Source organism: Rissa tridactyla, chromosome 5 (assembly GCF_028500815.1).
Source record: "Rissa tridactyla isolate bRisTri1 chromosome 5, bRisTri1.patW.cur.20221130, whole genome shotgun sequence".
NCBI lineage: Eukaryota > Metazoa > Chordata > Aves > Charadriiformes > Laridae > Rissa > Rissa tridactyla.
The window spans coordinates 16,622,481-16,648,838 of NC_071470.1; the positions used below are offsets into that span (position 1 = coordinate 16,622,481).

Below are 26,358 nucleotides of genomic sequence, written 5' to 3' on the forward strand. Positions count from 1 at the left end.
GGGCGGGAGGGCTGGCTCGCCTTCCCTCGCTCTCACTCCGTCTCCCTGAGGCGGACGCCTTGTTGCGAAGGGGCTGCTGCCCGCCACTGCCCAGCCGCCCCCGCGCTCCCGGACCGGGGCGGCAGCGCGGAGCTGCCGCGGAGAGCCGACCCAGCCGCCATTATCTCCCCTCACGGCCCGGGGCGTGAGGCCCTGAACCGGGGCGGGCGCTGACAGACAGACCAGATGCCTGTGGGACACGGGGGTCCCTGGGGCGGCAAAAGGGGTAAATTTGACAGCGCTACTGCGATAACGTTCATACTGAGGCGTTTTGGAGTCTAGTTACTGAGCTGGCGTCAAATTTCTTCCTTTTTTTTTTTTTTAGTAGAAAGTTTAATCCTTTCTCAAAGTGAGCTGGTGGCAAACCGCCTACTGAAGGTTGCGGGATTAAACATCTGAGATTGAGTTTTTCTGGTGCTGCTTTGTACTTTTGTTATATCTGTGTTTACAGGAAATGCTGCTAAAATAAACCGGGGTGTGTGCACCTATTTCCAGTAAGTTGGTGTCAGGGCCGAGCGCCCGTGGCCAGGCGAGAAATCAGACTTGGTTGAACAAGGGGATTGCAGGCTCTTGCCCAACAACCTGTTGTTCTTGTCTCTCTCTAGTTCCTCATACCCTTTCCTCTTTTTGCTGCTTCATTTTAAGGCGAAGCCTGCCCTTTTACTGTGGTAAAAGGCAGTTCCATGATTCATCACGGCATCCTTCCCATCACTAGTCTTCCTCTGCTAAAGAAAGAAATGCTGTTGCCACAGGAAGCAAAATAATACATCTTGTGAATCACTGAGGGGAGCTGCTATAGGAGGTCACAAAATGAAACCCTAGTTCTCAGAAGGGTGCTTCACAAACACGGATCATACTACCTGACTTGCACACTTAGCAGGCAAAAGACTCTAAAGTTTCCCATTAAGGTAGGCGGTAGCAGAACAAATGTTTGTATATAAGTTTATTTTGAAGGCTTTTCAATGACAATTTAAGTATCAGGGCATGCTGGTAGTTCTAGCATCTGTTAGGTTAATTTAATAATGTTTAGATGTGTTTATTGAAAATGAAATCTAGAGCGGCCCTAAGGATTTCCCTCTGCTTTTCAGTGGAGCTTGTGGAGGAGTAACAGCAGTGTTTTAGGAAGAATTAAAATAGGTGGAGCTCAATAGCCAGAGATTGGTTTTCCCCATGATGGATGGTAATTTTGTCTGTAAAGTGGATCTTGTACTATAGATTCTGTACAAGGCCATGCATGTTTTAGAACTGCAAGACAGAGTATTAATCACTATTGTAATATAAAGTTATTTCTTCAGGAGGAAATTAACATTGTAAGTGTGTAAATGTGTATGTCTGTCTATTGGGATAGAAGGATGTATTAGTTTCCCAAGTTCCTAAATTACTTTCATGAATTTAGCAGTTGCATTTTCTAATTTTCTTTCACTTTTGCAGTAATTGATTTCACTTGTATTTTCTCACTATGGTAATATTGCAAATGGTTTTGGAATAAATAAGCAATAGAGATTGAACAGTTCTGCTCATCTGCAATTTCACTGAAATTTGTTATTACTCTGAGTATTAACACCTTCCTCATGGGTTTCCAAAAAAATACTTGCCTTTTAATAAATAAATAAATGTAAAGAAAAGGTGGAAGGAAACAACTACATTTGGCTGCTTTTAGCAAACACAGAATATACATAATATTTGAGAAGTATATTCATCTTCTAGTGATTCCACTGGTAAATCTGAGTGGTAAATCTGAAGGCTAGGGGCATGCAATTAATGGTAATATGGTTATTTTGCTGTGTAACATATGCTTTATAGTATGTAGGCAGAACTGGAGACCTCAAACTATGCAGTGGCCAGCTCACACTGTCACTTAATTGAAGAGATACTCTCGAATAAGAATCTCTAATTTAAGGCAGTTATTACATGTTAACCAAATGTATGTCTGGTTCTGTATTCATTAGACTAATAGGTAGGTTATATTCAAGCAGTTAAACTATTATACTACAAAACAGGAATGAATGTCTGGTAGACGGTCTTACCTTAGGATTTTATCTCATCCTAAGGATGGATAGCAAAATCTTTCCAGCTAAGGGCAGACAATGGTGAGGTTTGTATGTAACAACATTATAAGGTGTCATTTGCAAACCAGCTATGAATACTCTTGTCTATATTGACAAGTGCAGAGTACCACCATAAGGCTCATCAGCATAACAGCGGAGAATATAAGTTGTCCATATTCTGTCACTTACTACCTGTCCTATTTTTTCATTTCTTTTTTGAATGACCTCTTTTCACTTGAAGCTGAGAAATTAATTGCAATGTACAGAATAAGCTTTAAAGTGAAAAAGTAATTTTTAAGATTATTTCCTCTGCTTCCTGAATCACTGAAATGTTAAATCATGAATGTGTTGTGGTATGTTAACTCAGAAAGGTAGGTCGTAGTGTGACAATTTGGCGTTTAGATCTCAACTGAGATGGAATTTCTGAGCAACGTTATACAGAAATAAAGAGACACTGGTTTATGTCTTTGCTAGGACAATAACCCAAGTGTTCGGGCCTTCAGTACCAAACTCGCTCCTCTGTCCTAATAAAAAAAAAAAAAAAAAAGGAAGGGGAAAAAAAAAGGAAAAAAAGACCACACCCACTGTTTCCATGTCCACTATTTAACCCAATCACAACACTGCTGGAGCAGGAGAGAGATTATTTTTCCATTCCCATTAAATGGAAATTAAAATAAGACAAACAGTACTTTTATAAAAGAGCCTTGATAAGAACTTGACAACTGAATTGGTAAAGCAGTGTAAAACTTGCTCAAAAGAAGTACTTATTTTCATATTAATTTGATGGAGACAGAAAGTTGGTAAAAAGATTAATTTTTTTCCCTGCTTAATCTATTGCAAAGCATGAAAACACATACCAATATATATTATATATAAAAATAATAATTAAATAATGGGGAAATTACAGTAATGTTGTATGTGGAAAATACATTTGGAGGAAAGCAAATGCCATTTCATAAATTGTCAGTAGGTGGCGCAAACATTTATATAAAAAGTTTGGGCGTTCCTAAGTATTGTTACACAGTAAGATAGAGTTACAGGAAGTTTTCTTTTTATCTTTTCCTGACTACATTCTCTGCTTTTTCGGAGAGCAGGGATTTATGGTGAGAAACTTTTCATTTTATTGATTTTATGCGGCTGCTACTTAGCTAAAATTGTTTTATATTCTGCATCTTATTTGAAAATGAGCCACGTTTTCTATAGAGGGTTATTAGGAAGTGGTATGATGTACTTTCAAGTGTAAGGGTAAGAAATTAGAGTAAAGTTGCTTATGGTCAGTAATTTATCCAAAGAAGCGGGCCAAATAGCAGTCTGTCTGTATTAGCAGTAGAGACCATATGAAAGACATATTTTTAACATTAGAGTTTTGTATTATGCTGATAACTTGCGAAGTGCAAGTAAAACTGAATACTGAACCGTCTTATCTCAAGGCATTCTGTACATTTCTTATATGAAAGTTTAGTCAGTTCATACCGAGTTTATATTGGAAAAACTGTTAAAATCTCAATTTTGATCTCTCACTGTTTAAACAACAGGACAATTTCTTGCTATGATCTTGATTTGTTTACCCTACTGGATTGCTTCTCTGCTTATTTCTTGATAGTGCTCTTTTGGTAAAGTTTGAAGACTGGAGGATACTTCTGAATTAAAAAGGATATGACTATAAAGGATATTTTCTCCAGTGTTAGCTCCCAAATCATGGGTCATGTGTTATAAGAGCTGTTAATTTTGTTGGTTCATAGGATATTCTAAAGAAAGTTTGAAGGTACTCATAAATAATTTGACTGAAGGCCAGGATATAGGAATGAGAAGGAAAATTAAGCATGTGTGGAATAATTGTATCTTTCTTTCACCTAGTCCCTGGATATTGCTGAAATTTTGTCAAATTAGGAAATAATGATTTGAAGGTAGATTTTTTTTTTCAGGTTTCTCTTGAAGCTATATATTTTGTTTGAATATATACACATTAGTGGTGTTGCCCAAACAATTGGAAGAACAAGATAGAGAATGCTGATTATCTTTTGTTCTTTACACATGCCCAAATGTCTTTTGAGGGTTATGATAGTAAAACTGCATATAATTTTTCCAAATGAAAATCTGGAAAAAGATTGTAAAAGTTTTGCCATGTTGCCCCACTATTTCTAGATGATTTCCAAGCCTAGTTTCATGCATTCTTTACAAAACAAGATCTCAGTGGACTGTTTTTTGTTGTACTGTTGCAAATTCATAATATAGGAAATCTATGATGTACTCGCCATCGTGGAAGTTTGGTGGGATGACTCACATGACTGGAGTGCTGCATTGTATGGCTACAAACTCTTCAGAAGGGACAGGCAAGGAAGGAGAGGATGGTGTGGTGGCTCTGTGTGTTAGGGAGTATTATGAATGTCAAGAGCTTAATGATGGTAACAATAGGCTTGAGTGTTTATGGGCGAGAATCAGGGGGAGGGCCAACAAGGCTGATATTAGTCTGTTATGGACTGCCCAACTGGGATGTAGAGGTAGATGAAATATTCTACAAGCAGCTGTGAGAAACCTCAAGATCACCGGCCCTTGTACTGGTGGAAGACTTCAACCTACCAGATATCAGCTGGGAACACAATACGGCTGAGAGGGAGCAGAGCAGTTTAGGAAGTTCCTGGAGTGTGTTGGGGAAGCTGTGTCAGCTTCCTGACACAGCTGGTGGGGGAACCAACTAGGAAGGAGCCCTGCTGGATCTGCTGTTTGTAAATAGAGAAGGACTTGTGGGGGATGTGACAGTTGGAGGCCGTCTTGGGCATAGTGACCATGAAAGGATAGAGTTTCCAATTCTCAGAGAAGAAAGCGGGGGGGATAGCAGAACTGCCACATGGAACTAAGCGTTCAAAGCCAGGCTGGATGAGGCTTTGAGCAGCCTGGTCTAGTGGGAGGTGTCCCTGCCCATGGCAGGGGGGTTGGAACTGAATGATCTTTAAGGTCCCTTCCAACCTGAACCATTCTATGATTTCTGGAGGGCAGACTTGGTCTTTTCAAGAGTCCGTTGGGAGGCAGTGCTGAAAGGCAAAGGAGTTTGGGAAGGCTGGACGTTTTTCAAGAAGGAAGTCTTAAAAACGCAGGAGCAGGCTGTCCCCATGTGCCGTAAAGTGATCTCTCTGGGGAAAAGACCAGCCTGGCTGAATAGAGAGATATGGATACAACTCAGGGAAAAAAGGAGAGTTTATGGCCTTTGGAAAAAGGGGCAGGCCACTCAGGAAGGCCACAAAAATGTGGTAAGGCTATGTAGGAAGAAAATTAGAAAGGCGAAAGGCCAACTAGAATTTAACCTGGCTTTGGATGTTAAGAACAATAAAAAAAGTTTCTATCAATACTTTAGTAGCAAAAGGAGGACTTGGGAGAATCTCCATCCTTTATTGGATGAAGGTGGTAACATAGCGACAAAGGATGAGGAGAAGGCTGAGATACTTAATGCCTTCTTTACCTCAGTCTTTAGTAATAGTTGGTTGTTCCCTGACTACCCAGAACCCTGAGCTAGTAGATAGGGGCAAGGAGCAGAATGAAGCCCCCGTAATCCAAAGGGAGATGGTGAGGGACTTGCTCCAACACCTGGATGTACACAAGTCTGTGGGGCCAGGTGGAATCCACTCAAGGGTACTGAGGGAGCTGATGGAAGTGCTCACCGAGCCACTTTCCATCATTTACCAGCATACACCAAGTTAGGTGTCAGTGTCAACCTCCTTGAGGGTAGAAAGGCTTTGCAGAGGGATCTGTACAGGCTGGATCGACGGGCCGAGGCCAATGGTGTGAGGTTCTACAAGGCCAAGTGCCGGGTCCTGCACTTGGGTCACAACAACCCCACACAGCGCTACAGGCTTGGGGCAGAGTGGCTGGAGAGCTGCCTGGCAGAAAAGGACCTGGGGGTGTTGGTCGACTGCCGGCTGAATATGAGCCAGCAGTGTGTCCGGGTGGCCAAGAAGGCCAACAGCACCCTGGCCTGTATTAGGAACAGTGTGGTGAGTAGGACTAGGGAAGTGATCGTCCCCCTGTACTCGGCACTGGTGAGGCCCCACCGCGAGTGCTGTGTCCAGTTTTGGGCCCCTCACCACAAGAAAGACATTGAGGTGCTGGAGCGTGTCCAGAGAAGGGCAACGAAGCTGGTGAGGAGTCTGGAGCACAAGTCTTATGAGGAGCGGCTGAGGGAGCTGGGGGTGTTCAGCCTGGAGAAGAGGAGTCTGAGGGGAGACCTTATCGCTCTCTACAACTACCTGAAAGGAGGGTGTAGCCAGGTGGGGGTCAGTCTCTTCTGCCAAGTAACAGGCGATAGGACAAGAGGAAACAGCCTCAAGTTGTGCCAGGGGAGGTTTTGGGTGGATATTAGGAAAAAATTCTACACCTGAAGGGTTATTAAGCATTGGAACAGGCTGCCCAGGGAAGAGGTGGAATCACCATCCCTGGAAGTTTTTAGAAGATGGCTAGATATAGTGCTTAGAGATACAGTTTAGTGATGTTTTTTGTTAGTTAGATTGATTGTTGGACTAGATGATCTGAAAGGTCCCTTCCAACCTTGGCAATTCTATGATACTATGATTCTATAGGCTGTGTTAGATCAAGGAGAATGTACGTTTTAGACCCAGTAATGTAATTCTGAGAAAGCTTGTGGAATGGTTAATGGTACAGAGGATGCAGGCCTCGAGGTTGTAGCTTTGGTCCAACAAGTGACAGCTATTACTGTCTCATTGTAGAGTCACTAGAAATATAAACTAAATTTAGCCATTTCAATATTAAGGGAAAGTCAAAAGCCAGTGCAATCATGAATAAGCACAACGGAAAGCTTCATACAACAACTACAATTTAAAAGTAATGGGAGGAAAAGGGGAAGAATGTTCCAAGAAAACAAAAAGATTTCAGAAATCTGGAAAACAATTTTAAATAAAGATTTACACCTATAAAAATATTTGCTAAGTTCTTACCAGTTCCTCTTTCAGAAAGGCAGTCTCATGGATTTATGGCAATATCTAAAAGGAGATTTAAGGCAGTATTCACAATGGCTGACTTAAATAAAGGGAGGTTGGCTACCCTGAAGTCCTACATTCAGAAAGGAAAAGTGTCTTCCATTAGGGAAAATCAAAGCAAAGCCATAGTTATGATTTTTCTCTAAATTGTATTTAAGTAAGCCTGTCTCTCACAACAGAGACATTTGAGGTCAGTGTCCTTATATCAGGGCTAAATTTTGTGTATAGAGGTTCTACAACTGGTATTTTTGTGTGTAGCATGCAAATATTTTCAATGTGTATTTGGTGTCCTCTGGTTACACCTAACAAATCAGACACGGGGACACCCCACTTTCAGAGTCTAAATCCAGGAGATGCTTAAGCCCAGACAAGAACCAGACTTCTATGGACTTTCCCATAGCATAAATACAGAACATCCTACCTCTCGCCCCAGTTTCCCCAGTTAAAATGAGCACTAATGACCAATCTACCTAAAGACATTCAGACTTTGATTAACTCTCTCGAACCTCTGTCCTATGTTTCAGTCCAGGTTTTATAGTTCCAAGTCAATTTAAAAAAATATCTGAGTTTTGTTCACATCCTTCAAGAGAGAATCTGAGGAGAGGACGACCATACTGACCTCAGATATTGTACTTTCTGCTCAAAGTGTATTATACAGTTGTGGGAAGCCTTCATAATATATTGGATCACAGCAGTAATTTTGTAAGTATGCAGCAAATTTTAGTCACATATGAAATCAGGCATGTTTTGTGAGAAACAGACTCATTATATATTAAATACAGCATATTTACCAAATAGAAGTTTCAGTGGTGTTCTCTTAATAAAGAATGCCCCTCCTGAATGATAATAGGTGACTGTTGTTTTTTTGGCTCAAAGGGAAAGATGAGAAATTGCAACCTTAAAAAATCAATCTGTATGGTAGCTCCTGCATAGCCACTTAATGATACACTCTGGTTTTTATTTTTGTTTGTTTTGCTACAGGATTAGAACAAAGATAGATAAGAAAAGTATTGAGCATCTCCAAGGAACCAGAAACCAATGACAGGAAAAATGGGATCTCTCAGAAACTTTTTTCTTTACAAGTGTCTGTTTGCATTAACTTTTTGGAACCACGTCAGCCTGTCTGTGGAAAATGAACTCTTTACATCTGTTTCTAACTATTTTCCAGAAGATGGCTCTGACAAAAAAGTCAAGAGCCTGCCACTCCTGTATACAAATAATCATCAGTCCAAAGCTAATTTTGACTGGGTTGTGATACAAAATACTACAGAAAGCCTGTCATTGTCAGAAATCACAAATGACAATGTAAAAAAATTAATAGCTTTATTATCTAATTTCAGGCAAGGCTCCAGGTTACAAAATCTGACACTGACAAACGTGTCAGTGGACTGGGATTTTCTTATTAAAATTTTTCAGACTGTATGGCACTCTTCCATTGAATACTTCAATGTTAACAGTGTAACACAATTGTCGGCCATCAAAGGCTATTACTTTGACTATTCAGGTACCTCTATGAAAGCATTGACAATGAAAAAAGTTTTAATCACAGATCTGTACTTCACGCAGGATGACCTATACAAAATATTTGCAGACATGAATATTGCAGCCTTAACAATAGCTGAATCAGAGATGATACATATGCTGTGTCCTTCATCTGACAGTCCCTTTAGATACTTAAATTTTTCAAAGAATGATTTAACAGATCTTCTTTTTCAAAAATGTGACAAATTAATTAAACTGGAGACATTAAACTTGCAGAAGAATAAATTTGAGAGCCTTTCCAAGGTAAGCTTCATGACCAGCCGTATGAAATCACTGAAATATCTGGACATGAGCAACAACTTGCTGAGTCATGATGCACCTGATGTGCAATGCCAATGGTCTAAGTCTCTGTCAGAGTTGGACCTGTCCTCAAATCAGTTGACGGAGTCCGTGTTTGAGTGCGTGCCAGTCAACATCAAAAAGCTGGACCTGCAAAACAATCAGATCACCAGTGTCCCCAAGGGGATGGCTGAGCTGAAATCCTTGAAGGAGCTGAACCTGGCATCGAACAGGCTGGCTGACCTGCCGGGGTGCGGTGGCTTTACATCCCTGGAGTTCCTGAACATAGAGATGAATTTGATCCTCACCCCATCTGCTGACTTCTTCCAGAGCTGCCCAAGGGTCAGGGAGCTGCAAGCCAGGCACAACCCGTTCAAGTGTTCCTGTGAACTGCAGGACTTTATCCGTCTGGAGAGGCAGTCTGGGGGGAAGCTGTTTGGCTGGCCATCGGCGTACGTGTGCGAGTACCCGGAAGACTTGCGAGGAACGCAGCTGAAGGACTTCCACCTGACCGAACTGGCTTGCAACACGACGCTCTTGCTTGTGACAGCTCTGCTGCTGACGCTGGTGCTGGTGGCGGTCGTGGCCTTTCTGTGCATCTACCTGGACGTGCCGTGGTACGTACGGATGACGTGGCAGTGGACGCAGACGAAGCGGAGAGCTTGGCACCACCATCCCGAAGAGCAGGAGAGGGTTCTGCAGTTTCACGCGTTCATTTCCTACAGCGAGCGTGATTCATTGTGGGTGAAGAACGAGCTGATCCCAAACCTGGAGAAGGGGGAGGGCTGTGTACAACTGTGCCAGCACGAGAGGAACTTTGTCCCCGGCAAGAGCATTGTGGAGAACATCATTAACTGCATAGAGAAGAGCTACAAGTCGATCTTTGTGTTGTCTCCCAACTTTGTGCAGAGCGAGTGGTGTCACTATGAGCTGTACTTTGCCCATCACAAATTATTCAGTGAGAATTCCAACAGCTTAATCCTCATTTTACTGGAGCCGATCCCTCCATACATTATCCCTGCCAGGTACCACAAGCTGAAGGCTCTCATGGCAAAGCAAACCTACCTGGAGTGGCCGAAGGAGAGGAGCAAGCATGCCCTTTTCTGGGCTAACCTGAGGGCAGCTGTTAGCATTAACCTGCCAATGGCTGATGGAAACAGCTGTGGGGAAATGCATTAAGAATCTTTCTAATGGAGTTTCTTTTGTTTTTTTTTTTTTCTTGCTGAAGCAATAAATACTTTATGATTTCCATTGGTTGTTAATGTATTTAACTTTTTGTTACAGAACCTTGTTTCTGCATAGTTGTCTGTGCTGCCCCCTAACTGTAGGCAAAATTCAACTTGCCTTACTGGAGGTCTCTTGAGATTGACGTAGAGATATCAAATTGCAAATGAGTTTGGATGTGGTTTTTGAAAAATAGCTTGAAATAATGTAGTGAATTTTTCTCAGCAGAATAAAATCTGGAGCGGTTGATATAGTCATGTGGAAGAATGCTTGAATTTCTGGAGAATTTGCAGAGCAGTGTTAATCACAAGGCTTAGGCAGCTTGGTCACAGGACTTCTTTTGCTAGAATTAGCTTGCAAGAAAGAAAATTACACATCCTGAGAGGTTGTCTAGAAGTCCAGAGCTTGAGATAGCGTGGGTAGTGTTTTCTTAGATTCATTGAAGCTTAAAAGGATAGGACCCAGATACAGGAGTCTGTGAACGTCCAGCACAGGTGGACAAAAATGGCCATGCCACAAAGGAGGACTGAGGGAGGAAGGTTTGGGTTTTTTTTTTCTTTAAAAAAAAAAAAAAGAAAAAGAAAAGAAAACAGAAAGATGAGCTACTTCACCTTTTGGGGCTCATAGTTTGGCACTGTTGCGAGGGTGAAGAAGAGAATTGACAATCGGAGCTTTAATTCCCATCCTCTGGTAGAGTCCTGAAACCATTTTGATCCTGAGAGATACCCAGACCAAAGAGACAGAGGGTATCTGCAGCAACATAACTGCCTTCATCCTCATTGGCTGTATCTTGAGAAACTCTTGACTTCTCCACATCATGCTTTTTATTTAGCTTTCTACTTTTTTTTGTCTCACCAGTGTATCTTACTTTATGCTTATTATTAAAAGTATCTGTCCTTTTCAGCCGAAACAGTATCTTTTGCAGCACAGCTACGAGTTCTGATCAGAAAGGGAATAACTAGTCAGAGGCTGAAAAAATTTGCCAGGTCTTGGGACAGCAGGTAAGATGCTCTATTCATGGAGTCAGAAAAGTCAGAAAGACAAGCTACATTTACAATATTTGCTGTTGTTTATAGAAATACAGCAGGCCTCATTACCTGTATTTATGCTTTTTTGGTTTCCAGAAAACATGGCTTGTCTCCGACAAACATTCACAACTGCTAAAGATGATCACAGCAACCTTCCTCTTTGCCCCCAGAAGGGGAGGTGTTTGCTGTCTGGAACACCAGACGTAAATGACCAGCAAGCAGGAAGTTTTCCTTTCAAAAATGCATTTCAACATGAAGACGAGAGAAGAAGGGACGTTAAGATAAAATACTCGTTTCGTATAGAATCTTTGCAGTTTATCTTGTCTTAGATTGTTATTAACAAATGATTTTGATTTTTTTTGCCTGAGGTCTAAGCAGGCGGAGGTCTCTTGAAGTCTTGAACTGTGAGCAACTGTTTAATGATTTGTAGGGGAGAGGTCACATTTAACACCTTTAGCTCTCTCATCCCACTTAGCCTCAAAATTAATGTAACACGCCTGTTACCAAATTGCAGGCATTTCATTCAGGACTGCAGAAAGAAATGTTTTCTGTGCTTCCTCTTTCCCTTCCAACTAATGCTTCAGTGTTTTAACATTTAACCCTTAGAAAATTGAAGATGAACAGATTAACTTGGTTTGCCTATCCCTTTCACACAACCAGGGACAGCTGGGTTGTTACAGAGTGGCTTGCTTGAAAATTTTCTTTGAAAGTCTCAGAGTTTTATCTCAGCAGCCCTTGAAACTTCTGTAATAGCTTTAATATCCCCTGTTGTGTGTGGAGCTTTGAGAACTCGTATGGCTGCTCCTGTTGGCCTGGGGACAGAAAAAAACCCTGAAAGCCAGAGAGTGCACCAGGAATCCTTCCTGTTACTCAGGTGGGAGCACACAGCTGTTGCCAGAAAACTAATTATTTCTTTCAGTAGTGGAAGGTTTTAGCAGAGGTTTGCTTGCCACTTTGGAAAAAACTTGGGAACTACGTGACCTCTGGCAATGTACCTGATGCAGTCATAAGCAGATATATATAATTACAGGTTTCTGGTATATGTCCAAAATCCTTTTGTGAATAATGTTGGAAAGGGAAGCTTTTAATGAGCATGGGGAGCAATTAAAACTTGTAGTTTGGAACCGGAAGCCCACGCAGTATTAGATTTTTGTCCACACTATGTGCCAGATAATTCACAAAACAGGTACACATGCAGTGAATTACTACATATAGTTTCTCTGATTCCACAGGAGAGAATGATTTTCGCAAGCAGTATATATCAGAATACTTCAAACGATTGTTTTAGCCTCCACCATACTCTGAACGCTTTCTATAAAAGCAGGTTTAGTCCAAGAAGACTTTTCCCATACGTGGGCACATGTGTTAGTCTCACCGCCCATGTCAGCCACTTTATCCGCACATTTTGTGAAGTGGCTACCCTTTTCTGTGCACCCTGGTGGTGTGAGACTGCAGCTGGTTCTGCACTGAGAGCTGTAACTGCTAATGCACTCCAGATAGGAGGAAAAAGGATTGTGTAAATATATTCTGATGTCAGACACCGTATCAGAACAGATTCCTGGCATTTGACTAGTCATCTTGGTGACTAGCAGGAATGTTATTTTTATGTACATAATAATATCAACATACAAAATTGATAACATGGGAGTTAAACACCCTCCAAAGCCTAGAAACTGTGCAGAATGAAGTGAAAGTGTAAATGTTTTTATGTCTATTTAAGTAGTGTGTGGTGTAAAGGAAACTGAACTGCGACAGACTGGGACTCCTGAGGCAATGTGGGTTGCCCTGCTGAGAGCCCAGCTCTTTTTTAGCTTTAAAAATGTTACAAACCGTCAGCACTGAAGCTCAACTGCAGAAGGTTAGAGCTGGGAAAGGCGCTCGAGGGTAAAGAATGAGACTGTGGGAAGTGAGGCATTCTGCTGAGGGGAAGGTTCAAAACCTCTGTGAAACCCGTGTTTTTGCTCAGGGCTTCAGTCTGGCTGTTTTTTCTTTCAGAAACATTTACTGAGATTGACTATAATCTCATTTGTAGTCACTATTTGGTCAAGAGGAAGCAGCTTTGATAAACCAATAAATGAGAAAGTTCTGTATTCTGCAAGGTGGCTCTCTGTTAGCACTTTGATTTCCACGGCTTTGATCCTTTTGTCTTTTTGGGCCCAAGCAAAACAGGCTTGGGCATAAATGCGATACAGCCTCTGCTCATTTTGACTTGTGGTAGCATTTAGCCCTTGTTTCACCTATGTGACACACAGGGTTAAGTGGTGATGGTGAGAGCTGCAGTTGAAGATAAGGGCCTCGATATGACCAAATATTGGCTTTGCAACTTTTAATAATTGTATTAACTCTTCGTGAGTGCTTGGATGAGTCCAAATGCTCTGGCTGTGTTTTAACTTGGTGTTTCGCATATGCGAGTTCCCTTCTGCAGTTCCAGTTGGAGAGATACTTCACACCTTTGGGCATAGGGCTGGTCCTGAATAGCTTCTGGTACCCAGCCGAGCGTAGCTGCGGTTCCTTGCTGGGTAAGTAATCGGAACACGCAGGCAGAAGTGCGAAATGTGCCTTGAGGAAAGGCTGTTTGTGAAGCTAGGTGCTCGCTGATAGAATCAGCTGCAAAAATCCCCAGCAGTATAAACTTCAGAAATGCAATGAGGTATCTGCATGAGTGTACAGACATGCTGACCGTGGAAAGGATGGTATTTAACTGGTACCTTTTACGATGCGTGAACAGAAATACACTGCTTTTTAGTTTTTGTGTATCATGCAGAACGACTTAATAAGTAAACTGAAACGAGCCCCAAACACAGCTTTGATGAATTGGTTAGTAAAAATAACGTTATGCAATGTTTCTAACGATTCAACAAAAGTATTCATGTGTATGAGTTTTATTTTAACTAGTTGCAAATTTTTCTTTATGGCAAACTGTGTATTTGAATGTATTTTAAAGTCTCATAAAGAAGCGTGGTAGGGAAATTAAACACTACAGCTAAAGGTGTAGATACTTTGGCTTTTTACGGCTCTGTGTGCACTGTAGTCAGTTCTGCCGAAAGGTGATGGTGTATTTGATTTTGTCCATGCAACAAGGCTTTTTCATTGATTATATTGTAAGTAAAACTGCCACTGGTTTGCATCATATAGTTCTCAATTTGATTGTGATATTATTGTTCTGTCGACAAGTGCCTTAAGACAAGACAGTATCAGCTGAGAAGCAGACTCTTGCTGCTTACTGAGAAACATTCATGATCCCCGGTCTTGTCTTGGGTCACAGATGTCTCGGAGTTTTCTGTAATGTACTACTCAGATTCGCTGCACTGAGCAAAGTAGAACGGTTTCAGTTCAGTTTCAGTTCACACTATCTTACTTGTCAATGTCAAAATGAAACCCATAAATTTTCTTTCAGCAAACCAAAGGCTTAAATTATTCTTTACAACGTTGAAAAGTTAATTACAAAAGAAAAGTTTCAAAGGAATCTAATGCAAGCTTGAAATATAACTGGCACTGCTATCCAGAAAAAATTGTCATACTTCTCAGCTTCTTTAAATCAATCCCTTCTTGCCTTCAGCTCTCCTCCAAGGTGCTGTTTTATGGGGTGGAATGAGCTCTAGACTGAGTCCAGAACGGGCCTGGGTGCCCCCTCTCCCCCTAGTTTGTGCATACCTGAAGAATTCATTACATACTTCATGTATTTAATCTTAAAATTAATTAAGATTAAATAAATCTTCATTTATTAATCTCTGCTTCTTTCTGCCGTGCTAATTAATCTTACTGAAGCATGTTGTATTAGTTTGGAGGCTTATGGGAGCAAGGTGTTGGTTTTGGTTATTTACACCTGCTTTTACAATGTGCTCACTCTCTGTTGATTTGCTTGCTAGGCTCATGTCCCTGTTCAAGACATTAATTGAAGTGCTGCTTTATTGGATTCCTCCATCCTCAAATTGCCCTATATTGCTGTGTTCTTCATGGCTTCTTTACAGCTTTAATATCACAGAGAATATTCTCTACAGTTCGTTTTTAATAATTTTTTGAAGAAAGCTACAATGTAGGGCATCCCTGATAACCATCTGAGGCATCTCTAGTGTAAAGATGACTGACCTGTAAAAGGTTTCGAACTGTGCCAGTTTGCCCCTGTTACTAGCTTTTAAGATCTAAGCTTTTGCCATCTGTCAATGTGCTACATTAATTAGTCTGCTTGCTGAGGAAAATAGCTCAGCGGGGTAGAGCTCTGCAAGAGATTTTGATACGAAGAGGAGTTGGCGGTGAGAGTTCTGCTTCCTCTTTTCTGTGTGTGCGAATGAGGAGATGCAGTTGACGAATTTCTAGAACATCTGTGTAACCATCAGAAGCAGACATGAAATTAGAAACGCAGAATTATTTAAACAGTCTTACCTTGGTGAATATTCTGTACTGCAGATAGGCTCATTTGCTCCTAAACCATACTGCTACGTAAGTACTATTCGAGTCTGGGCTGTTAAAAGTTTCCTTTCGTTGTGCTCTTACCTGCATTGTAGGGAAATTTGACTAATTCTTAGAGTTATATAGCCTATATAAGAAAACCCTGTTCTTTCTACTTCCTGAAGTAGTAATTATTAAGGAATTAACGTCTTGTGAGATTCCCCAGCCTGAAGATTATGTGTGTTTGAAATTCTGTTTTGAGGATGTTAACCAAGTATGAAGAGGTCTTTTGCTTGTTCTTTGATTGGAGATGAATTCCACGCACAAAAGGTGGGTTATATTTGCTTCATTGTTTACATTTTTGGTTCTTCTTGTCATATGTATTTTGGGCTCCGTCAAATCTCAGGTGTTTCTTCACTGTTTAAAGATATTCTTGCATTTTGAAATTTCAGTGAAAATGCTCATCTGTATGTTGAATTTCAACACAGAAGAAAATAAATAAATGTTTGGTATGGCAATTTTCATTCTAAGTGAACTCTTAATTTAATACCATCATAAAATAGTGTTGGAGGGGTAACTGTTGATCCTTAATATTGCTTTGCTAGACATATCTGCTTTATTCTTTGACTGTGGCACTCCTCAGTGCTATACAGCGTGGATCAGCCCTTCTTGCAGTGTATATCATAGCATGAACAGTAAATTAAAACTCCTCTGGCAATGGAGCATGGACTGTTGTTTTTTTCTCCCTTCAGAAAGTTTCTTGCTTTGTTCCTGATATCCCTTTTGCCCTGGGAAAGTTCCTCCAGATGGTTCCAGGTCAAAGTTTATTTGATTCAAGAGGTTCTTTACCTGCCTGGACCCTGAAAAACAGGGTCAGCTGCTCTTTGAAGGAAGCTGGGTCAGATTTCCTTGTCTTGGTTCTTCTCGTGAGTGCTTTCAAACTTTGACCAACCATCATTTCTATTCTCATATTCTGTTCTACTCAGATAGATACCCTTTCTGAAAGAATTTGACCTCTCAATTAGATTCTGTTGAGGTAGAAATTTACTCTTTACTGATTATTCTTTTATTGGTTTTGGTGATCTTAATTACACGTATTTTTGCTTTACTTATTTGAAAGAAAACTTGATTAAGCTTGGTAGGAGACTTGGAGGGGAAGGGATGAATTTTGGTATCAGTCAGTCAAACTATTGGGGACTAACACACTTTATAACCTAGAACTGAAAAAAATAGACTTTTTGATTTTATTTAACAAAAGATTACACTGGGCAGAATTTGTTTGTTTGTTTATTTGTTTTTCCCAAACAAAATCAGCACAGGAAAAAAATCAGGATTGTTTGTCTCCTGTAACAGTTTATGAGTTGCTCATGCTTCAGTTGGCTGTGTGTTGTGTTAAATGCTTGATGACAAGAGAGTAATGCCCAGGTCATGCTTTTCCATGATAGGACTGATGCCTCTCCAAATCTATGTAGGCTATTGATAGGACCATATATTAATTCTACTGGAGCATTTTCTGTTTCTAGAGAGGTTCTTTGTCAAGTTGCAGCTGTGGGGTTATTTGGAAAATGTAGATTTCCTGGGTGTCCGAGGAGTCTTTGGAGGTGTTGAGCGTTTTCTTTCAGATTTTTGGGTACCACTACTTTATATGTAGTGTTTGGTTATGCTGTGGTTTTCCTGTTGGCATGCTTTTGGACAGACTGGCATTACAATATTCATAAGACAGTATAATTCCTCCTCATGCTTCTTGGCTTACTGGAAAAATGGACCCTTACATCTTTGTGCTATAGCAAAGACAAAGCTGATCAGCTTCGCTGATCGGCTGACCCTGAGGGGGTGCGTGGCCGTGTCCTGGGTGTTTGGGGTGTGAAGAGGAATATCCTTTGGCTCTTCTGACCGAAGAGATTGCTTTTGCGCTGGTTCCTGTGAGAGTCCATGGGGCTCTTGGAGTTCTGTCCCCAAACATGTCTGGACATGGTGTGTAGGGAAAGAGCAGGTGAGAGGCTTGCTGTGTTCTCCTTTACTCCTAAATGCACCGATGTCTGTCTGTATTTGTTTCAAATTTTTGAATATTGTTGAGAAATTTGTATTTCTTAACATCTTTGTGTTGTTTTAACTTACCACAGATTGTATTCCTCCCATTATAAAGAGATTAGTTTGTACTTAACTGAGACAATCAATAATTGGAATTAAAGAACGGGGGCGAGGAGGCTTGATAAGAACTTAGAAGAGGAGTATGTGAAAATAAAGCTTTGATTACATAAATTTTGTATTGAATTTTATTTTAGCAATAAAAAGCAAATTCAACAGTTCCACAATTTCAGCAAATTCCATGTGTTTTCTTTTCATAGGGCTGGACTCATCATTGAGAAATATTGATCAGCAAACAAAGATATGCTTTTGCGTTTCTGTAACGAACCAAGATAAACCTGGAAGGCGTAATGGGACCCCTTTCAAATATCTATGTCTTTGTCTGTGTCTTTACATTCATGCTATGCAATAATAGCCAGCCAACTGTGGAAAATGAATTTATTGCAAATTATTCAAGCAGTTTGCTAACTAATGTTCCAAAAAACATTCCAGTCCATACTCAGGTATTAGATTTATCACATAATAGGATCTCTGGACTTAGTATCTTGGAATTTATTTCTCTTTCAAAACTTCAAGTATTAAATCTTTCTCATAATCTAATTATGGAGCTTGACTTCAGTGTCTTCATTTATAATCAAGACTTAGAATACTTAGATTTATCTCATAATAACATTTTGAAAGTTTACTGTCAAACTCTTGCATATCTTAGACATTTAGATCTTTCTTTCAATAAGTTTACTGCCCTGCCCATCTGTAAGGAATTCGGCAACATGTTTCGTTTGGAGTACCTAGGATTAAGTGCCACGGTGATGCGAAGGTCAGACTTCAGGTATATCATACATTTGCAGCTGTACACTGTCTTCCTAACCTTAGAAGACTTTACTCTCTATGAGCCTCAGAGTCTGACAGCCTTGAATACAAGGAGCCTCCACATTGTTTTTGCAGCAAACCAAAACTTCAGTTTTTCCCTCTTGTATGATGGAATGAGCACTTCAAAAAACTTGAGTATAGTTAACTTGAGATATTCCTTGAGCTACAAAGATTTCCCCTTTCCTCCTTTAACGCTTCTGAAGAAAATCAAGACAACAGCTCTGATGCTTGACACTGTGGACTTACAATGGGCTATAATTTTGCAAATTTTCCTGCTTATTTGGTATTCACCTATGGAGCATTTGACTGTGAGAAATTTGACTTTCCAGGGACCACTGGGGGAGCTGACTGAATATGAATTTCTACCCTTATTTGGTTCTCTGGAACAAATAATCTCTTTGGATGGCTCCATGAAAGTGCTGACTTTGGAGCATGTTCGTAATAAGGTTTATTATTTCAACCAGGAGATTGTATACAGACAGTTTTCAGAGATGAATATTGCCAGTTTGACAATATATGATGCATATATGCCACACATGCTTTGCCCCAGTAGGACAAGCTCATTTCAGTATTTAAATTTTTCTCACAATGCCCTGACGGATGAATTGTTCCAGAATTGTGGCACTCTGAGAGATCTGAAATTACTTATTTTACAGAGGAATAAATTTGAGAGCCTTTCCAAGGTAAGCTTCATGACCAGCCGTATGAAATCACTGAAATATCTGGACATGAGCAACAACTTGCTGAGCCATGATGCACCTGATGTGCAATGCCAATGGTCTAAGTCTCTGTCAGAGTTGGACCTGTCCTCAAATCAGTTGACGGAGTCCGTGTTTGAGTGCGTGCCAGTCAACATCAAAAAGCTGGACCTGCAAAACAATCAGATCACCAGTGTCCCCAAGGGGATGGCTGAGCTGAAATCCTTGAAGGAGCTGAACCTGGCATCGAACAGGCTGGCTGACCTGCCGGGGTGCGGTGGCTTTACATCCCTGGAGTTCCTGAACATAGAGATGAATTTGATCCTCACCCCATCTGCTGACTTCTTCCAGAGCTGCCCGAGGGTCAGGGAGCTGCAAGCCGGGCAGAACCCGTTCAAGTGTTCCTGTGAACTGCAGGACTTTATCCGTCTGGAGAGGCAGTCTGGGGGGAAGCTGTTTGGCTGGCCATCGGCGTACGTGTGCGAGTACCCAGAAGACTTGCGAGGAACGCAGCTGAAGGACTTCCACCTGACCGAACTGGCTTGCAACACGACGCTCTTGCTTGTGACAGCTCTGCTGCTGACGCTGGTGCTGGTGGCGGTCGTGGCCTTTCTGTGCATCTACCTGGACGTGCCGTGGTACGTACGGATGACGTGGCAGTGGACACAGACGAAGCGGAGAGCTTGGCACCACCATCCCGAAGAGCAGGAGAGGGTTCTGCAGTTTCACGCGTTCATTTCCTACAGCGAGCGTGATTCATTGTGGGTGAAGAACGAGCTGATCCCAAACCTGGAGAAGGGGGAGGGCTGTGTACAACTGTGCCAGCACGAGAGGAACTTTGTCCCCGGCAAGAGCATTGTGGAGAACATCATTAACTGCATAGAGAAGAGCTACAAGTCGATCTTTGTGTTGTCTCCCAACTTTGTGCAGAGTGAGTGGTGTCACTATGAGCTGTACTTTGCCCATCACAAATTATTCAGTGAGAATTCCAACAGCTTAATCCTCATTTTACTGGAGCCGATCCCTCCATACATTATCCCTGCCAGGTACCACAAGCTGAAGGCTCTCATGGCAAAGCGAACCTACCTGGAGTGGCCGAAGGAGAGGAGCAAGCATGCCCTTTTCTGGGCTAACCTGAGGGCAGCTATTAGCATTAACCTGCCAACTTTCATTGAAGCAAATGAAGAGCAGAGTGATGTTACTTCTACTAGTAGTATAAGTGAGTATGTGAATAACTGATTTGACTGTCTTGCATTAAATTGTGTTAATCAATTTTTTCTATTTTTTACAGTGTTCCTAGTTGGTAGCAAAATGTTATTGTGATACATACAGAAATTGCTATTGCTTATTCTAGTCCTGAAAGTAGTCAGAAGTTTTCTGTAGTTGCCCATCATCAACAAAGAGAAGGAGAGAGAAATGTTCATAGGGATTGCACTTATTTTTGTTGATGTGGGTTGCTTTTATTTTGTGCTTTTCCCGTTGAAAGCCACGTTTGACAGTAACAAAAATAGTGGTTGGTTCAATGTCATCAGGACTGTCAAGGCATGCATTTAATCTTTGTTCTGACATGGATGTTGTGGGGTTAAGGTGGTAGGGATCTGCTTCCTTGGGTTTAATTAAAAAGAAGAAAACTCTTGTTTAAATCCCTTCCTGTACATTGGTATAGTAGATGTCAAGGGTACAGTATCCCTACATCTTCAGCCTCTTTTCCCTGCCTGGAAGTCTTTCCCTTCATCACAGATAGAGACTTTCCTGGGCAAGAGCTGAAAGTTGGAGCCATTAATCCCTGTTTAATATTCTTCTTCCTTTTTTGTACTAAACATTCCCACTTGTCTAGATTTACGTACCAACTCATGATTTCATAGAATTCATAAGCTTCAAAATAGTAGTCAATATCCAAACTTATGAAATGTTTATAGTGTTATAATATTGCTGCTTTCTGCTGTAATCATATCAAGTTATATTGGGTTGCCTGTTTTTCCTGCTTTCTAAAGCATAGTTATATATTTCAATAAAATATTTTTCTTATTATGAGCTCTTTCAACTGTAAGAAGAAGAAAAATAAGATTCCTCAATCTGTTGCCATTTCATTACAAAAATTTCCCTCAGTTGTGCCAGTGTAATTCTTCAGTTAAATTATAAAACATATTTTATTGCTATCTCTCTGCAGCAGCTAATAAGTAACCTACATTATAATGTAGTGTTATAGGTATTTAGAATATGTTTTACGCAATAATAGCAGGAAACCCCCTCATATTTATAGAAAATTGGCGACGCTGCAAATGAACAGTGGGAAACAGAACTTGCACAATGATTGAGAAAGAGTGGCAGTGCCGGAACTGTCACTCAATTAGGTCATTTTTAAAGTATTTAAACTCAGAAGCTTGATGTTTGGAGGTAAATCCCCTCTTATCTCCAGACTTTCACTGAACTCTGTTACTTGCCCTTTTACTAGCAGGTGCTGAGGGTCATCATGCAGGTGAAAAAGTAGTAACTTTCATTGGGAAAATTGCTACAATCAAACTGGTTAAACTAATGGTATCTGTTGATAGGTGACATCCAATCATTTGCTGTGCTTGGATTTAATTTGACAATCTAATAAACCTTTCATTTTTTATCTGTTACTAAATTTCCTGGTGTCATTTCACTGGTGATGAGGAGTTGTGTAATTATCCTTATGGCTTAATGGAAATGCAAAGCCCTTCCCAGCACAACCGTGAGTGGCAGGCACGGTGAGCAAGCTGGTAAGAGGTTGTGATCCTTGTCGCTCGCCAAAGCAGCTGACCGAGCGCCTGCCAGGCCTGTGTGGTGGTAGCCAGATGGAGCAGTGGATGGGAAGCTACAGGAGAGCTTCCTGATGGCCAGAGGTGCTGAGACAATGCTGTGCAGCCACCTACCAGCTCAGGGTAAGGGGGTATCTCAGCAGGATACTCTGAATGTAGATCTTTGGAAAGAAGGACTAAAAATCTTGAGCAAGTCTTAGTTGCAGGTGAAGGGAAGTTGGCTACTGACTTCTTTGATAACACGTAACTGAGATCTCCCCTTCTCCAAAGCCAGGACCAAACTTTCTTTGTGTACCTTAAAAAGGGCTGCTAAACCTGCAGTACTTCAGTGGGAGCTGGTGGATGGAGCATGCTTGAAAAGCAGGTTATTTATGATGAGAGGAGATGTTCGAAGACACAGATGGGTTAGGGCTCTGCAGGAGTTTGAGTCAGGAAGGCTTTACCCTACCCTGAGATTTTCTCATGCTTCATAGCAACCCAAAATGGAGGCCAGGGGCGTCAGGCACTGCAGGGTGCTGCCAAAAGTGCATCGCCAACCTCCTGTGCCAGCTGGCCAGCTATAGCGAGCTGCGAGGCGCTTTCCACAGAAGTAGCGTGTCAAACCTGGGGCTGCAGCCTGAACGTGCTGCTGGAGCCGTGACGTTTCCTTCATCACAGGTTTTTCCCAACTGTTCAGCATCCCTCTGGGTGCAGGTTCTTTACTTTCTCCGTAACATCTCTGTCTGCTCTTAGGCAGTTGCCTCCTAAGCTTTAGCGGCTTCATTTCAGCTACGACCAGGGTTACGTCTGTCTCTAATTTACTGTTTGTGTGCTATACAGCTCTCGGGTACTTAAAGAACTGTTCAGTCACAGAGGCCAGTGCACATTAAGCTGGTTACGAGTTTTGTAGCATTTACCTCTCCGTGGCTCCTCCGTGCTTTACAGGAGAGAGCCTGTGCCTCTCCTTCCTGAAAGACTTCTCCCCCTCCCACGCGTTACAGTCTGAGGACATGGTTCGCATTCAAGCTTAGTGGTAACGTATCAGTGGGCACGCAGTCTGTCCTGCTTACTAGATGACAAAAGAGGAAGTAAAATTTCTCAAATCAGGCTTTCCGGCCTCTGTAAATGTGATGCATCAGCAAACTGGGTTTTATGTCCTAAATAATGTACAGGGCCTGCTCCGGGGAAGAGTCCGTCACCTTTAAGACTGTTCTGAAACCTAAGTTGTAGGTAGGTGTGAAAGGAATAGTTTCTGAAGTTTGCCAAGTATGTTGTTTTAGGATATTAACCTCTGACACCCCTTTATACGCTGCCCTCTCTACCTCACAAATCTTTCATCCACATGCCAAGTATTTAAGTTATTTACGTACTGTACTGTACACTGCGGCCGCTTCCAGTACGCTTCTGAGTTCCTTTAATAAGGAAGGTTCATTTTGGTTTTTTTTGTTAAGTTAGCACTTGTCAGTGTTTCTCATCACTTCTCTGTTGGAACTTCCGTTTTCTTCTTCCCTGAAACTCTGCTTCTGTTCAGAGGGTACATGAAGTGTTAATTATTTTTTATTTGGGCCAAATGTAGCAAATGCTTTTTTTCACTGTTTTTTTGATGAGGCAATACACTGTTGAAGATTTTTTCCTTAAAATTGTGTTCATAGAGCTGGTTCTTGGGAAGAAGTTTGCAAGACATAGAGGACACTGGTACCTGGTTGAACTCTTGAAATACTGTCATACCAACATCCATATTTATAAAAACAATGTCAGGTGCTGCTCTCACTGAGCTCCCAGGCCTGCAAGCCCCCATGAAAGCAGCATTGTGTATCGCCTTTCCTAGTGTTTGGCCAGGCCAGAGTTGTGATTGTAGGGGATACATTAAAAGTGTTTTTATGGCTAAAAGTTGCAGTAAAGACACAAAGATCAGTTTGGAATCCTTGCGCAGATTTCTGTGCATGGCAGGATCTGACTCTGATAGAAGGTTAAGGCCGATGTAACAGCTTCATTTCTTAACTGTGACAAAGGAAGTATTTTCTTAAATTACACTTGTAATCTTAAATTTTGCCATTTTCTCAGTCTAAGGGTGACACCCAGTGGCCGATTAAGTTACCATTGAGTATTTCCTGAAAATGCCGGCTCATGCTAGGATACACACAGGGCATTTTGCCTCTTAGGCAAAATGAAATAAATAATCGCGTCAGCCCAGCGAATGCAGGAGCCTCTTGCAGGTGTGTGTGGTCTAGAGAGGACAGGTCAGGACAAGCCCTTCCTCGTGGCGGCTCCCACGCTGGGCCAGTGGCTCTGACTTGGGCCCCCACGCCATCGGTCCCTCCTGCGGAGTCGGCTGTGGGGCGCAGGGACTGACCGGTTCAACTAACAAATTAACCTTATAAATCAGCAGTGTAATATGGGCACTGACTCTTGCTTTACAGGGAGCAATCCTTATTTTCAAGCAGGACGCCAAGATGGAGAATCCGGTCATTTTCTCACATCCTGTCTGCCGTTCACAGGGTTTTATTTTTATGCCTCATTCCTGCTGTACCTGCTTTCCCTCCGGTATGTCCTCACGACGTGGCGTAGGTGGCCTGCTGGGTCCCGGGCAGCAGTCCGCCAACAGCACAACGCAATCACCTCAGCAGGGATGGAAAGGGTTGAGAGATGCATCGTGAATTCGACTGGGCTCGCTCTTTCTGGGCATCTGAAAAGGTGTGAAGACATAAACCCTGCTCTGCCCGCCATCACCTCCCAGCATGCGTGCGGGCGCCCCGCCATGTGTTCTCAGCCTGTGCCTGCACTCTCCGCTCTGGCACCCCGGCCCGGGAAAGGGCTGTGGGGTAGAGCACGGCTAAAGGAGCAGGCCCAGGCAGCCATTTCGAAAGTGATTAAAAACGCAAACTCACACGTTTGGTGCTCCAGACCCGCCAATGGACTAATTTGAATGCCCTAATTAGATGCGAGTGACCCTAGGGGTCAGTACTGGGTCCAGTCCTGTTCAACACACTCATCAACGACCTGGATGAGGGGACAGAGTGCACCCTCAGCAAGTTTGATGACACAAAGCTGGAAGAGTGGCTGACACACCGGAAGGCTGTGCTGCCATACAGGGAGATTGGGACAGGCTGGAGAGTTGGGCAGAGAGGAACCTTATGAAATTCAGCAAGGGCAAGTGTAGGGTGCTGCACCTGGGGAGGAATAACCCCCTGCACCAGTACAGGTTGGGGGCTGACCTGCTGGAGAGCAGCTCAGCTGAAAGAGACCTGGGAGTCCTGGTGGACAACAGGATGACCATGAGCCAGCAATGGGCCCTCGTGGCCAAAAAGGCCAATGGCATCCTGGGGTGCATCAAGAAGAGTGTGGCCAGCAGGTCAAGGGAGGTCATCCTCCCCCTCTACTCTGCCTTGGTGAGGCCGCACCTGGAGTACTGTGTCCAGTTCTGGGCTCCCCAGTTCAAGGACAGGGAGCTGCTGGAGAGAGTCCAGTGGAGGGCTCCAAAGATGATCAAGGGACTGGAGCACCTCTCTGACAAGGGAAACCCCGGGGCTGCCTGGGGCCAGGGGGGATCCCTGGGCACACCCCGGTCCCTGTACCTTTGTCATTGCTCTGTGTCGTACAGCGTACGATGACATGACCACAACCAATATTCTGAGGGTTTTATTAACAAGTATAATACATATGCATTGTCTCCTAAATATAGTATGAGGACTGTACAGTACAAATTTATGTTCACAGTTTGACATGACAAAATGTCATTACTGAATTCCCATTGGACTACCAAAGTAGGAACAGTGAAAGTACATTAAACATTCACATCTTTAGTAAGAAAAGATTACCAAAATGTCTCCGTATTTGCAAGTTATAGTAATGCACGCTAGAAACCTTTAATTACCCATTCAGTCTTATTAGCTTATAAAATATATTACATTTTATTAAAAAATTTCTGCATAGTTTATACAAGTATTAAAGTAAATAGAACATCCCTGCTATATTTGCAGGTGAGAGATGCTAAGCAGAAAGATTATTTTGACCCTCTAATATTTGAAGTACATTAAAAAAAGTGCTAATATCTGTAAAATATAATGAAAACTGTTGTAGCCCTCAAGATATGTAAAACGCTTTGTAAATTTTTTTATAGAAAGGATTTGTATTCATCTACATGTTGCTAACCTTGACAGAGACAACAGCTTGTTTGGACAAGATGTGGTATTAGAAACATCACTGCAGAATGGTGCTGTTTATTTAAATAAAATCACATACAGTAATTCCTGCTTGGTTTTTTGCGATTGTCGTAGAAACTAGTCTTTTTTTATACTCAAATGGCTCAAACAGGCACATCTTAGTCCAACAGTATTAGCTGTTACACACTGCAGACTGCAATACTGCTGGGGAAAAAGGTGGGGTTTTTAAACACACACGTT

General features: G+C 41.9%; 2 protein-coding genes across 14 annotated transcripts; both read left to right on the forward strand.

The window, feature by feature from the left end:
• The first annotated feature begins 249 nt into the window (after positions 1-249).
• LOC128909808 (toll-like receptor 1) lies at positions 250-10,252 on the forward strand. 4 transcript variants are annotated; one of them, XM_054202061.1, is made up of 3 exons: positions 862-947; positions 7,663-7,781; positions 8,057-10,252. In XM_054202061.1, the coding sequence occupies exon 3, from the start codon at positions 8,114-8,116 to the stop codon at positions 10,073-10,075; it is 1,962 nt and encodes a 653-aa protein (XP_054058036.1). In that variant the 5' UTR covers positions 862-947; positions 7,663-7,781; positions 8,057-8,113; the 3' UTR covers positions 10,076-10,252. The 4 variants fall into 4 exon arrangements, with proteins under 4 accessions (XP_054058037.1, XP_054058035.1, XP_054058036.1 ...); XM_054202062.1 differs by lacking the exons at positions 862-947; positions 7,663-7,781 and adding an exon at positions 250-265; XM_054202060.1 differs by lacking the exon at positions 7,663-7,781 and having other exon boundaries at positions 822-947.
• Positions 830-25,484, forward strand: LOC128909807 (toll-like receptor 1). 10 transcript variants are annotated; one of them, XM_054202053.1, is made up of 4 exons: positions 11,549-15,588; positions 15,800-15,867; positions 16,290-20,412; positions 24,454-25,484. In XM_054202053.1, the coding sequence occupies exons 3-4, from the start codon at positions 17,976-17,978 to the stop codon at positions 24,879-24,881; spliced, it is 2,865 nt and encodes a 954-aa protein (XP_054058028.1). In that variant the 5' UTR covers positions 11,549-15,588; positions 15,800-15,867; positions 16,290-17,975; the 3' UTR covers positions 24,882-25,484. The 10 variants fall into 10 exon arrangements, with proteins under 10 accessions (XP_054058031.1, XP_054058033.1, XP_054058028.1 ...); XM_054202054.1 differs by having other exon boundaries at positions 17,886-20,412; XM_054202056.1 differs by lacking the exons at positions 11,549-15,588; positions 15,800-15,867 and adding an exon at positions 830-947 and having other exon boundaries at positions 17,886-20,412.
• Positions 25,485-26,358: the final 874 nt, after the last annotated feature.